This window comes from Nycticebus coucang, chromosome 6, assembly GCF_027406575.1.
Source record: "Nycticebus coucang isolate mNycCou1 chromosome 6, mNycCou1.pri, whole genome shotgun sequence".
NCBI classification, from domain to species: domain Eukaryota; kingdom Metazoa; phylum Chordata; class Mammalia; order Primates; family Lorisidae; genus Nycticebus; species Nycticebus coucang.
In genome coordinates, this window is record NC_069785.1 from 64224348 (window position 1) to 64239494 (window position 15147).

The 15147-nt window shown below is 32.9% G+C and overlaps 1 protein-coding gene across 2 annotated transcripts in view; it reads right to left on the reverse strand.

Annotated features, from left to right (window-relative positions):
• Positions 1-395: 395 nt before the first annotated feature.
• The window catches only part of VPS13C (vacuolar protein sorting 13 homolog C), a 217649-nt gene continuing 202897 nt past the window's right edge, over positions 396-15147 (reverse strand). The window contains exons 78-83 of one of the 2 annotated variants that reach the window (XM_053595814.1): positions 14790-14913; positions 14315-14429; positions 8870-8958; positions 4204-4327; positions 2677-2760; positions 396-2350 (exon numbers count right to left, since the gene is read on the reverse strand). In XM_053595814.1, coding sequence (XP_053451789.1) covers positions 2249-2350; positions 2677-2760; positions 4204-4327; positions 8870-8958; positions 14315-14429; positions 14790-14913 — 638 coding nt within the window. In that variant the 3' untranslated portion in view covers positions 396-2248. The other variant, XM_053595815.1, reaches the window with a different exon arrangement.

Genomic DNA, 15147 nt, shown 5'->3' on the forward strand with positions numbered 1-15147 from the left:
TTCTCCAAGACCACTGAAGCATCTTCAAACCAAAGTCAGCTGTCAGAGAAGTTCTGTGTCTCCCAGGAAGGGCCTGTTAAGTACACCTGCCACGCTCAGTTAGTGGCAGAGAAATCATGGAAGGCCTGGCCTCAATGCAAATGCAGCAAAAGATTTCAAAGCGCAGCTGGGCCTCTGGTCAACTGCGCTCTCGGCACTCCCCTGTACTGGAGGTCTGTGCCACAGAGCTCCAATGTGCTAAAGGGGCCAGTATCCCTGGGAAATAGCTTTCCTTGACTAGCATGTTTTAAAGTGCTCCATAACTCTTAATCTAGCTTCTGACTATTACAGGATCAGAAGAAGAAAAGGGAAAGACAAAGTAAAAGCAAATGTTTCTGAATTACACAAACGCACAACATTTCACACCTGTGAACGATGTATCACAGGTTTTATTTCTCTCAGTAATACAGATGCAAGTAATCCAACTCTCAAAGCATTTTTCAATAAACACAACAGACATTATTACACTTTACTCATGAATTACCTCTGTCCCAGGAGATTAAATCAAGTAAAAATGAAGGCATGCTTGAAAGTTTATTTTTAAATGAACTGAAATGAGCTTAACAATTTCTATACTTTTTCTTAGTTCAATGTTTTATGCATGCATTTTATGCATTACATTTTAAGCCATCAGTGTAATATAATTTCTTAAATATCAGTACATTTTCAATCGCTGTGATTCCTATGAAAAATATAATTAGATATCCCAAATTCCTGATTAAGTCAGTTTTAAAGACACAAAATAATAGAACATTTGTTATGAAGCTGTTTATAGTGATCATTTTAATAAACTCCAATTAACCACTAATATGGTAATTTGGTTTACAACAACAAGTTTTATATATGATACTTTTCTTCAGAGAAAAAAAATGACATTAAAAAGGCACTGATTACCAGAGATAAACATTTGGGGCATTAGTTATCACATTCCCTTTTCAGATTGTACGTTAAATAGCATTAGGAAAATTTTTAAAGTTTTATGGCTAGGTCTTTAAAAACAGGAAGAACAATGACAGAATCACCACCATAAATAAACAAAAATAGCAGAACAAGTGTGTCCACCTTGTCATCTCATTATGAATTCAGTGATTTGAAGTAAATGCCATGTTAAATACCATTAGCAAATATGAAGTTTCATTCAAAAAAAATTTAATAATTTTTAGTACTTTTTAAAAGTTTTAATAAGCAATGTATCTCTGATCAGCTAAGTGAGAGCAGAAAAGACTACAAAGTACTGCAGTGAACTGATTCTCACGGGCCTGCTCCCTCAAAGAACACATCTAGCACTTATTTTTCACAGCCTTATTTTACTTATATATAAGGCAACTAGAAAATTTTCATTCTTCTTGATAAGTATTTCGAATACATTTCTACGTATGCAATATTAATTCATGATGCCCTTTAAAGCCTTTCAACTTCTAAGAAACAATTCTGGAAATATAAAAATATGGAGTCTTACATATTTCTGAACCTTGAAAAACTTAGAATAAAATATTTTCATATATCAGCAAATCATAATTATACCACAAGTTCATCTTCAGTGAGCATGTAAATAACTTCCAAAATTTTGTGAGTGCTCTAATACAAAGAACAAAATATAAGATATTTTAAAGACTGATTGTCCACGTTCCTTTTATTATAATGCAAGGAGGAAAAATATGCACGAAAGTAAAAACATTTGTCTTAGGAGAAAAACAATGTTTCCATTAGAAAAAGTAGGAAAAACACCATTTCTCCTCTACTGGCTTTTCTTCAGTCAATTACTTCTTTTACCAAAAATGTTCTCTCAGTTCAATTACTGAACGAATTACCCTTAAACAAAATGTCAAAGTGTCCAACATCTGCCTACTGGTAAAACTTTTTAAACAACACTAGTCATTCTAAGCTCCTTTCTTATTTTCCAGTAAGTACTTTAATTCAAAATAAGCCTATTGCCCTTTGTTTACATTTTAATACTAATGAAAATTTCCCTCTGAGTTTAAAGTGACGTTCCTTCAATGTCCTGACCCATTCAGGTGGCATTGTACAAGTGGATCACTAACATAAGCATGGTTACAAAATTAGAGTAAAAACGAAAGGGGAAAAAAGTAGAAAACCCAATCCTAGGAAAATAAAACTATGAGTTCTTGAAAAATTCTCTTTAGCAATAGAAGGCAGAGTGATTCATAGACAAGACAGATGGGTTGTAGTTTCTCCCCTGAGATCTGTATTAAGATGGTATCTGGGGCCTGCAGAGTTTCAGTGAAGTCTGATTCCTCAGCTTTTGCTGGTGTCTTGTGGACTGTGCATCCTCAATGGCATTACATGCAATCTGTAAAGCAAAATACTTATCATGACTTGTAATGAGAAGTATAGGCTCTCTTGGTGAAGAGAAAGGAAAGGTTCAAAAGCAAAAGTTGGAGCCCTGTACACAGGCCCCACACCTGAGGAGAAGGGTACAGTCCAGACACGCGATCGAAAGTAAGCCCATTCTCCCTACTGAGTCCACACTGTACTGTTATAAGCTTATAGATCCACCATAAGTTATAACTGAAAGAGCTTTGGGGATAAATAAAGGGTATTGCTAACTGTAACAGGAGCTTTTGGTTTTTAATCTTTCAGTTAAAAAAAGTGAAGGGTGCTGCTTAAATCTTTTACCTCTGCTGTGGCAGTATCGTTTAGATAAATCTTCCGAAGGCGGCCTTGATTGGCACTGTCTTTCTTGTGGAACAGACCCTGTTCCTGTTTCAAAAGGACAATGACAGATAAGAAATTATTCTGAGGAAGAAACGAATCGTAACCTTTAATTAGATGTTTAAATGTCAACTCTATTTTATAATCAGTAGACTAACCAAATACACATATTCAAGGATGACATAAAATGAATCATCTTGGATAAGGATGCTGGCCCCATGTGTGAGTTGTTAGAATTTATAAAATTGGATGAGTATATATCAATCTGTATAAAAGGTTATCATAAACAGACTACAAAAACACTACTTGATAACACATCACAGCTGACAAATCAAAAAACCATTCCTTCATTTCCTGAGCTCACAGATACAATTTTTACACAACGTAAAATACAGAGTCAATTCTCACCACTGATGTGAAAGAAAAGTCGTAACTGGGAAAACTGTAAAATATATGCATAGTGACATAGTCTTTCTTAGTTTGAAAATTACGTTTCATATATCAAGGCACTCTTTAAATTTTGACACTATACAATGAGGAAATCCTGAAATACCAATAGTAGGGTGACAGAGTAGTTCTTTTATTTGTAAATTTCCACAGAAAGAAAAATTAACATTAATTAAAGGATAACAGTACTCGTACCTATTCAATTTTATGTATGTTTTTCAGATAGTTTCAGCAATGGAAATAACATTATTGTTTAAGAAAAACAAATATAGATAGAAACTACAAAATTTATAATGACAATGTATAATTTAATGGCATTAAAATAAATTTATAAAATATGTAATAAATACATGTTCCAAAGTTAAGTTCATGAATCTGAGAACTAAAAACATGGGGTATCATTTTTGCTAACTAAATAAAGTTCTTTCTTAGAAAATCATGAGGATAAAAGGCAAAGTATTATTACATATTCTATAAATGTGAAATACTATAAAATATGGATAAATTTAGATATACTCTTTGTTTTTACCAAATCTCTTAATACCCTCCTAAAAGCCTAAAGAAGAAACTTTTCTAGAAATGTCTTAGATTATAGCAAAATGAGTATCCATATGAAGTACAAACATTTTCTATTTATTAATGCTTAATTCATCAAAAAGGAAATATCAACATATCAGAATTCTTTGGGTGAACAGACTGATATTTCACACTATGCAATCGAGGACTGTTAGAAAATAAAGTACAAGGGAGGTGCCTGTGGCTCAGTGCGTAGGGCGCCGGCCCCATATGCCGAGGGTGGCGGGTTCAAACCCAGCCCCGGCCAAACTGCAACAAAAAAAAAAAAAAAAAAAAAGAAAAGAAAGTACAATTATACAAATAAACTAATTACCGCTTCCTTTACATCTCAGCATTTAATAATAACAATAATGATGACATTAATCCTTCAAATGTTTTGTATAGTTAACTGTAAAACTGTCAGAAAGCATTGGTTTCCACTCATTTAATAAATTCTTAGCCCTAAAGATGTGATTCATGTTTTCTTACCTTAGATGAAATTTTTAGCAAATTTTCATCAATGCTAGGAGGATATACAAAATCTTCAAATGGACACTGCCAGTCTACGGACATATGGCCTAAGATTTCCACTTCCTTTATATACAACACTCGCCTATTTGGCAAAAGAAAACAAAAAATGTATAGGTAGTGATAAAGACAGGCAATTATTCTCACTAATATTTTACTTTCCTGAAGAACACAGGTAGCCGTGGCTTAGTAAACTGCCACTGGAAAAAGAAAAGTGCTTCACATTTTTAAAAAGTTTAGATAACTGTCAAATAAAGGGCAGATATGATAACTACTCAAGGAACAGAGCAGACTTTCAAAAATTTCCCTTCTGCCAATCTTGCAGAATTCAGAAAAGTGTAATTGTTTGTTGTAACTAACCAAAAAACTGATAAGGAAATCCATCTTTGAAACACATAAGGAACAGGCTGTACTCTAACCTAGGAAGTAATAAAGGCAAAACCCCTGAAAATGCTTTGCCTGGAAAACTATTAATTGCTCTTTACTCTCCAGTCATTTATGCCTTCCAGTCAAGAAAGGAACTAAATGCTGCCAACATCAAATGAGCTTGGAAGTGAATTCTGCAGTGATCTGTTGTGCAGCAACACAGAACTTAAGCGGTCTCTAACTGGCCTCCCTGCCTCCTATCTGATCCGCTTCTAATCCAGCACCCAAAATGCTACCAAGGTATAAACCTCAGTTTAGTTTATACTTCACAGTATAAACCTCACCACATCCCTCCTTGTTTACAAGTCTACAGTGTTGGAAGAAAAAAGAGAATACTTGTGTGTGTACCATGTGCACGCGTGTATCTCTATGTGAGAAGCTGTGATACGGAATAATAAAATAACAGATTACACCTTAAAAACACTGATTCTCCATCAAATTAATGACTAAAATCTAAACCATTAAGGTCTCCTGAGCAGCCACCTATGACTCTTGTTTCATCTCCCAACAATTCCCCATTAACATCCCACCCTCCAGGAATTCCAAATTCATCATACAGGTCAAAGTGTCATAGTTTATGTCTCTGCTTGCCCCTTGTTTACCTATGTGACATTATGTACTGTGTAAGACTCAGCTCAAGTACCCTCTCATCTATGTGCAGGGTGCAATGGTACATTTCAAAACCATTAAGAAATGAGTATAATTGTGACAGATGTGTTACTTAGTTCAATGTAAGCATTTCACATCGTATATTGAAGCAGTAGCCTGAATCCCATAAATGCATCAATGTACAAAGTTATGATTTAATAAAAAATAATTTTAAAAAAGTATCCTCTCATCTAAAAGGCCCCCTTGTTACCTGCCCCAAGACATTTTAGTCCCTACCTTTACTAGACAAAGAGTTTTTCTATGTCTTCAGAGTCTCTGTGCATTACTTTTTTTTTTTTAGCAGCTATCACATTATGATGTCACTGATAATTTGTAAGTTGCCCCTTTAGATGAAGGGAGAGAGATGTAGTTTTCTTCTTTGTGTCCCTGTATCTATCATATATTGATTGTTAAAACGATTACTAAAATAAATTATGGAGGAGTTCGGAGCAACTAGTGGAGCTATCGCCTAAGAAATTTAGGTCATGAGAACATATATTTTGTTTCTAAAGACTCATAAAGAAAAAAAAAATGGGATTAAATTCTAGATGAAATTCAATATGGAAAAATTAAAGTGACATATATTGGAAAACTAATATATAATTATTAGCATGTCAATGCATTGGATAAAAAGTGCAAATATCATTAACTTGCACAGTGCTCTTTAAATTCATTAAATAAAAGACTAACATATCAATAAAAAATGAGTAAAGGAAAAAAAATGAGTAAAGGATGTGAACAAGTAACTCACAGAATAAAAAGCATAAGTGGATATTGATATATTAAAAATTTTCATACTCATTGGTAATCAAAGAAATGCTAATTAAAACAAAAAATCATTTTCCACTCATTAAGATAGCAAACATAAAAATTTAAATGATAATACCAAATCTTAATAAAACACAAAAGAAAGCACACTTTCATATATTGTAAGTGGTATGTAAAAAAGTGATATAACCTTTCTGAAAAACAACGTAGCAATATACTGAAAGAACCTCAAAAATCTTCACTTTTAAATTATAAATCCCATTCTTAAGAATTTTTTCTGAGAAAAGACAGAAAAAAGAACTGCAAATATAAAAAAAATAAAATACTGGGAAAAGGAAAACTGAATGTCAAATAGTAAAGGAGTATTTGAATAATTTATATTCACAAAAGCAATATTATGTAGTCACTAAAAATGTAGTCAAAAACATTTAATGGTTTGGGAAGAATAATACAGTATATTGTTACGTGAAAAACTTAACATTATTAAAATGTATGATTTTTTCCAGATAGTTTTTATGAAATATGTTAAATATATATTGCAGAAATATGATATGCCAGCTAAGTGGTCTGTGTCTGGATGGTGAGATTGCTGGTAAAAGATGTTTTTAGGGATAATATGATTTGTTGTTCTAACCAGGACATTTTTAAGAATGAAAAGGGATAACTATTAATAATTACCTTGGGAAAAATGGTAGACGTGAGAATGTATAATTACTTAACTTCATCTTTTGAATTATCTATATTAAGATAGGCGAACTATGGACTATGAGCCAAATATAGGTCAAGGGCTGTTTTAATAAATAACATATAACTGGACACAATCATGACCATTCTTTTACGTGTTGTTCATAGCTGTTTTCCCACTGTGAGGACAGAGTAAAAGGTTCAAAAACACAGCATGGCCCTTGAAGTCTAAATAGTTACTGTCTGGCCCTTTAAAGAAAGTTTGCTGACCCCTCATCTACATTATCCACAATGAATAAGCATAGCTTAAGCAATAAAAAGGTTATTTTTAAGAATACTGAATTTAGGCTGGACGTAGCGGCTCACACCTATATTCCCAACACTTTGGGAGGCTGGGGTGGGAGGACTGCTTGCTTGAGGCTAAGTGTTCAAGACCTTTCTGAGCAACACAATGAGACTCTGACTCTGTCTCTACAAAAAGTAAAAGCAAAAATCAGCGGAGTATGGGGGCTTGTGTCTGTAGTCCCAGCTCTCCTGAGGCTGAGGCAGGAGGATCACTTGAGCCCAGGAGTTTAAATCTGTAGTGAGCTTTATCACACCACTGCACTCCGGCCTGGCCAACAGAGCAAGGCCTTGTCTCAGAACAACAAAACCAACCAACCAACCAAACAAACAAAAAAATCCCTGAGTTTGGAAAAAATGTTACTCTTTTTTTTTTTTTGGCCAGGGCTGGATTTGAACCCCACCACCTCTGGCATATGGGGCCCGCACCCTACTCCTTTGAGCCAGAGGTGCCACCCCAGAAATGTTACTCTTTTCATGTAACAGTTCATTGAAGGCCAAATGGATTAGCTAACAATTACCTCACACATAAAAAAAAATTTTGTTAGAAAGAGTTTACTTAAGCTAGCAAGAAGACTAAGTCTTATACTGGTCAGGAATATTATTTTACTAATCGTCTCCTAAAAACTCCATCAGTGACTAGACTTAAAGTTATTATGCTTTCTCGATTTACTTGAAGGAAAACCAGATGCATGATGTATATAGTAATATTCCCACAGAATGCCATGAAATCAAATAAATATTAATCAGTATTACAAAACACTTGATTTCCACTGCCTAGTTATTTCAATTATATATAAGGTATTTGAAAATGAATTAATACATTTCTACTCTCATCTAAATGTAATATATAATAAACATCTTTTTTGGTTTAATCTAATGGAGACAATATATAATTAAGGGCATAAAAATAAGTAATTACTTGTCAAATTTATAGAATCTCCCTGTTAGATCATTTTGTGGCTATATCTGCCTCTTAACCAAAGGGCAAATCAGGTAATAGGATAACTCTCTCTCATATGACTGATTAACCTTTTCTTTGAACAAACTCACAGGTTTAAAAGTCTGAATCCTCCTATTCAGTTTTCCTTTCTTTCCTTCTCATCCAAATACTATACATTTAAAAACACTGTAGTGACAAACCTATGCAGATTTTGCCTATTATAAATAGTAATTTGTCTTAATCCTACAAAGCACACCACTTACAAAGTTCTGAAAATTATTAATCTATAATTATCATTTGGGATATAAAATGTTATATATAGCCTTGTTATCTAGGGCAAATCCCAGGAAAATAAGCTTGGTAGCTTAGTCCAAGTTCTTTTATTTGGAAAAATTATCTACCATTTCCAAAATACTTACACATGGAAATAATGCTATCCTTTAAAAGGGGTATGCTAATCACCTCAAATAAAAGAAGAAAAAAATGAATCATGAATTAACCCCCTATAACTGAATTTGAATTCATATATAATAGTATCACTACTGCAAGTCGGAACTCTACTTGTCTCTCAGAAATGATATAATTGGATAAGCTCCTAAACCATATTGAATCTCAGTTTCAGTATTTCTAACATGAAGGACTTGGAATACATGATCTCAAAGGACATATTTAGATCTGTATTCTTGTGATTCTATGAAAATGAACATTTTGCCACTGAAGGATAGTTCTCTAAATCCTCTGCCATTTTAGCCTTCAAGATTCTTATGATCTACACAACTGTGTCGCATTTGAAAAAAAGTCACTTCAAGTTAATACCTATTAGTAACCATAAGGATTGTCGTCTTGCCTCCAGGAACAGCACAGTGGTATCGGTAAGTCTCTCCTTCCAACTTTTTGATATGATTCTGAAAGGGAAACAAGACTGGAGATTTGGAAAGTATGTGCATTCAAAAAGTATTTACAATGCCATATATTAGCCAATTACGAAAAAGTTGGGAAAAAGTTTATTAGAAACCAAGGCACACTGGCACCCGAAACTAGAAAAACATTCATAGCATGTTTATAAATTAACTTCCATAGTTGCATGAAAAGAAAAAGGAGGCTTAAATGCTTACCAAGTTATCTTCTTGTAAAACTCATTTTGTTCTATAGTAACTTAGAAATTTTAAAATATCTACCAGAAATAATCACACATTTTAATTAAATAACAAACACATGCTAATATAAAACTACCACGTTAACATTAAAGGAGTTCTCAAAGAGGGATCCATGGTAGGACTATGGAGTGGGTCTATACACCACCTAACCTAGAATATAAAATTTTGAAAATGTGGTTCTCCAACTTTTTTCAAAGGACAGTACACACTTTTCACCAGATTGTTTTGAAGGAGTCTGTGATCCCTCTCAAAGATTAAGAACCACTGATTTACATAGAAATAGATATTATACATAGAATAAAATTCCGAGATAACTAATGTTTAATGTTCTGAACATTTGGTCTTATAAATGAATCATGCATTCAGAAGTTTATTTCCATATCAAATTATATTTCTCATAGAAAGGAAAATATAATGAGAATATATTCCTTATGTGGACATAAAGAATTTCTAAGATTTCAAAATAGCTGGTACAATTTATTTTTAAAGACAAAGCATAAAATAATTCAAGTATAAATAGCAGCCCATTAGAATACATTTATTTTCTTTTTCAATTATCTCAAAACTATTGTGACTTGAATTAAGTCAATACCATTAAAAACCAACCGGAGTTTTTATAATGAATATTATGAAATATATTAACATTATCTATACTGCATGATTGATAATCAGACAATAGATAGGAAAATACAGAACATAAACATACCAAATACATTAAGACTTTAACATTTTATAACCAAGGCAATATTATTATATTAAAAGGATAATCAGTATGATCACAAGCAGAGAGAGTACACTTGATGTTATTATTTCAGTGCTTGAATGTACAATTTTAGAAGATGCTTGGTTCCCAGTCATCCTGTGACAATTCCTAAAAGCCACGAACAAGGAAGAGGAATCCACAAAGAAGTGGGATCTCCTTAGAACGAGTCTCTAAAGAAGAGAGGACTGCAGATTTCATAGCAATAGTTACTTGGTTCACAGTTCACCTGTGTGAATTATCTAAAATCTTTTAACATTTATGTCTCCATTTCTTCAAAGAGAAAATGAGAAATTAACATAATAATTTAGTTCATTCTTTAGGTTGAAATTTAAATATGTTAAAATATTTAGATTTAAGATGCAAGTACCAGAAGTACTACCCACTTCCTACCTTGCATACACTTTCATTAGCTGTCAGGCTATTATTGTGCTTCAAAACACTGAGAGTTTGTAAAGTACATTTATCACCATAATACATTTTATTCATTCATTTATTTATTTATTTTTAATTGAGACAGGGTCTTACTTTGTCACCCTTGGTAGAATGTCATGGCATCACAGTGCACAGCAACCTCAAACTCTTGGGCTCAAGAAATTCTCTTGCCTCAGCTTCTCTAGTAGCTGGAACTACAGGCGCCCACCACAATGCCTGGCTATTTTTTTGTTTGTTTGTTTAGCTGGCCTAAGCCAGGTTCAAACGCCTCGGAGCATGTGGCCAGCGCCTTAACCACTGAGCTATAGGCACCCACCATAATTCATTTTAGAGAACCTTGCTTTAAGCACTACCAAAACTCCACTACATCCCGAGATTCAGATTAAGATATTCTGTCACTGACAGCAACAGACAACCAGATTACTTGATAAAATACAAATAAGGGATTCGATAATACTCTGTAAAAGCCTTTTACCCAGCAATTCAATGTTTTCAAATAAATTCTAAAGAAATAAATGCAAGATACAGAAAGGCAAAACATTTAATGATGCTTACCATAGCATTATTACTATTAGTAAAATAGCAGAAACAATTTTAATGTCAAGAATTAAGAATCACCAAAAACAGAACATAACCTCAACAGATGGGAAAGCAAGAATTAAAAATGTCAATGAAGCATTTCTAAGAACATAGAAAAATTTAACTAAAAATTAAAAGGAAACATTTTATTAATAATTACCATATGATTACAAGTATGTGAACCAAAATGAATGTTAAATAAAATACTGGCGCTCTCTCTCTCTCTCTATATATATATGTAAAACATATGTATAGAGAACAAAGGATAAATAGAAGAGTATATCCTAAAAACTAGTATATAATTTAGTAACTCTCAAAGCTGAGTATTAAAGAATACAGTGAAATATGCAGGGGAAAAAGAAAATGAAGATCCAAAGATCCCCCAAATAAATTGTTTAGAATATGCTCATACTACATTAAGGGTGAGGAGGACATAATTATACATGTTAGTGCTCTTTCCTATTTATACATTTTGTTATGTTTAGACATTTAAGGGTAGAAGGCTTATTACTTTTGTATATCCAGCACAGTCTAAGGCATGTCCAACCAGTGGCCCAAGGGCCACCCCTGATTATTGGAGGACTGTTTTGCTTATCTATAGTATAAGATATCAAGAAAGGTATACACAGACCTCTTTGTTTGGTCATCAGCTTTTGTTAGTTGTCTGTGTGTTTAACATATGGCCCAAGGCAACTCGTAATTCTTCTAATTTGAAGCAGAGAAGGAAAAGTGTTGGACACTCCTTAAATACGTCTTACTCAATTAACTGATCACAGCAAGATGGGCAAAAGATGAAATAGCCTAATTCCGTAATTATCCATGTCTACGCTTGCTACCCATGGAAAAAACTACCAAGTCCTATACATTATGAAGTTTAAAAAGTGGTCTGGAATCCTACCAAAAATTAATAAATCAGACAATATGACTATATGTTGCTAAAGTAATAAAAATTTTCTTGATGTTTTGTGCTTTTTGACATACAGTAGTTAAAAAAAAAATAAGTAAAAGGTTACTAGCATGAATAGCTTAACAAAAAGTACATAAAAATAAGGAAAAAATCTTAACAAGTCATTGGAGTGCCCAAAATTAAGTCTCATTAAAACAGCAATATACACAGGAAAATTTTAAAAATATTACTTCAACCTAAGAATCTGGGAAAGAGTACTTACTAGTGATGACTTAAGACAACATCTTAAATTATTGTTCTCGATTCCCATAGAAAACTATCCATGCAATGACATTTTTGCCAACCACAGATTATGTAGGCACAAGACAAGTTCATCAGTTCCTCTTAATATTTACACATTTTGTTACACTGGGTCCCTTAAGGACAGAGTTGTTTCTTTTATATATCTAGCATAGGCTAGTCTTTGGATGTTACTCTTTCTTCTTTGAAGTGCTGGCTTAAAGTATGAACAACTCAATTTATTATTTTGATAACTGTGGTTTTCAAATTATATAATGTAACTGTGTAGTTGTATTTTAACAGTTTCATTTTCTTCAACTATACAACATATTCTGTCTTAAGCTTAGACCTTGGTTTCAATTTTTGGGAGAAGCATGAAAGTTAACTAGCTAAGACACTGCTAAATTTAACATTTTCATTATTTATTTTAAAAAAAGAAAGGAAAACATAACTAACTTTGAGAATTAACTATCGGCACTAATTTCAAGATAATTATTTTTATTCTCATTAAGATAATGAATATACTCCAAGGATTTCTTCTTTAAGGATTTAAAAGCGAAAACGTTTAGTTTACAAAAATAAAGACATCTATATGTTCAATTTGCCTAATTACACATCCAACTTCTATTTACATTAATTAAAACTAATAATTATGAAATAACAATAACCAGTAAGGAGATTCAATTTTTCAAAAGCATAAATACTAAAGGCTTAGAATGAACATAATGTAATTACAAAATTACCAACAGGTTAAAGAAAAGAGAGATTGAAGACGTATACTCCAAATTCATGTGCTATTTGTACTATTTGAGCAACTGACACTTCAATTATTAAAACATATGCCCAAATTAACAGTTTCATAGTTTGGGCATATTTAAAGTGATCTGTGAAACAGAAAGCTATGTAATTCCATCACTGGGACTCACAAACATAAAGAACACATTCATTAGACTGGGCATAATAACCGTTCTGTTCTTCATCTTAACCAGAAATGCACATGAGTGACACAGGAAAAGATAAAATGTGCAAAATGATAGTAAAAGTATGTTTCTGAACTCAATAGTCTTTCACCCACTAAATAAAGGAAAAAACTGATTTCCTACATCCTTTAATCTTTTATACTCATCTTATTCCTGGTACAGTATGACTAGGAAGCCACCATTTTTATTTGTCATCAAGACCCTATAAAAAGCTCAGATGGAAGTGAGAGTTGTAAAGAAAATTTCATTAAAATTGACAGTCTCATCGACACACAAGTCAATAAATATCACAGTTTGTTTTGATTTTTAAGGATGAAATCAAGTAGTAGTAGTATAGGAAACATTTACTCCTGTATTTCCAGTTCTTGCTGTGTAGGCAGAAAAACAAAGAAAATAAAGTTAGAAGTGTGCAAAAAAATAAACTGTAGTCATATACGATAAAAACCAAAGGCTATGAACAATTAAGAGTTACTTTATTTTAAAGTTCAGGTAGAAAAATATTAATAAATTTCCTTGGGGAGAAAGCCAGTCGTGAGAGAGTAGCAATTTACATATATATATATAAAATATATTATAATATATTATAATATAATTATATATATAATATTATATAATTATATATTATATATTATATTATATATTATATATATATAAAATACCTCAATATAATAAAGTTAAAACTAAAATAAAAGCCAAAAAAGCCTTACTTTTTAAAAGGTTTAACCAGATTATAAGTGCTTATCATCTCTTCTTTCAGTTCTGTTCACCAAAATAAATCTAAATTTACAAATTAGGGCAAATTAATTTAGTTGGAAAAAATGGAAGCAGTGAAATTTTAATAATTAACTACAAGGCAGGAAGCCAAAATTAACTATGTAAACTAAATGAGCTATCACAGAAACAGTGATATAGCCTATGACTTCTTTAATAACTATCTATTCTGCACAAAAAGGGCTTTGCTCCTATGCAGAAAAAATATTCACGCTTATTTCTATTGAACATGTTATGCTAAAATAAAAAACAAATAATCAGATTCTACTCTACAAATCATGTGTAATCCTTGAAAGAAGTTCATGAATCAGGAACTTAGGAGCTATTTATGAAATCCTGGACCTAGTAATTTTTAAAATTCAACTTCATTCCTGACCAAGAAAAACAACTTACCTCAAACAAGTCATAGCCCTCTGACTCTTGTCTGTCATATGGACGAATGATGCCATCTTCGCGGATCAGGCGAGGGGGTCGCAGGCTAGACACCTCTTCAGTTGATTCTGCTACCCTAAATAAGGGATCAGTTTAAATGTAAGAAAATGTGTGAGAATCTGACTCCAAGACTCCCACCCTTTCCTAAAAGAAAAGAAAATACCAAAATAAGAAAAACAAACAGTAGGTCATGTATTCTTATACAGTGCCTGGCATACGGTAGACACCAACAAACATTTGTTGAATAAAAGAGAAATTAAGCCACAGAAAAAGTCTTTTTTTATTCATTTCTGGTGGCATTCTACCTTGTGAAACTATAGCTTTCAATTAGACTTTATGATCTTTAAGAGCAGGCAAAGTTTCTAAACAATTTATGCACTCCCAGCAACAATTAGCCCACAGACACATACATTGCACACAGTATGTACCCAATTACCTCTGAATGCCTTGGAAAGTACTGCTGGCCATATCTATGATTCCACCAGTTGGACGAGCCACAGCACCCACAAGTCCTTTTCCAATCCCTTTGAAGAATCCAGCGGCTCCCTCCTTTTTGGCACCTTCAGAAAACCAAGGACAATGAATATGTAAAGATATTTTAACATGAGCAAGTTTGAACTCTTCGAAAACTCTTCAACAGGCGGCGCCTGTGGCTCAGTGAGTAGGGTGCCGGCCCCAGTGGCAGGTTCAAACCCAGCCCTGGTCAAATACTGAACTGTTTTACCTAGGAAGCGTCAAAAATTTGGCTTTCTGAAGAACTTAAATCCTATCATGATAAAATTGTTGTGCTCAAA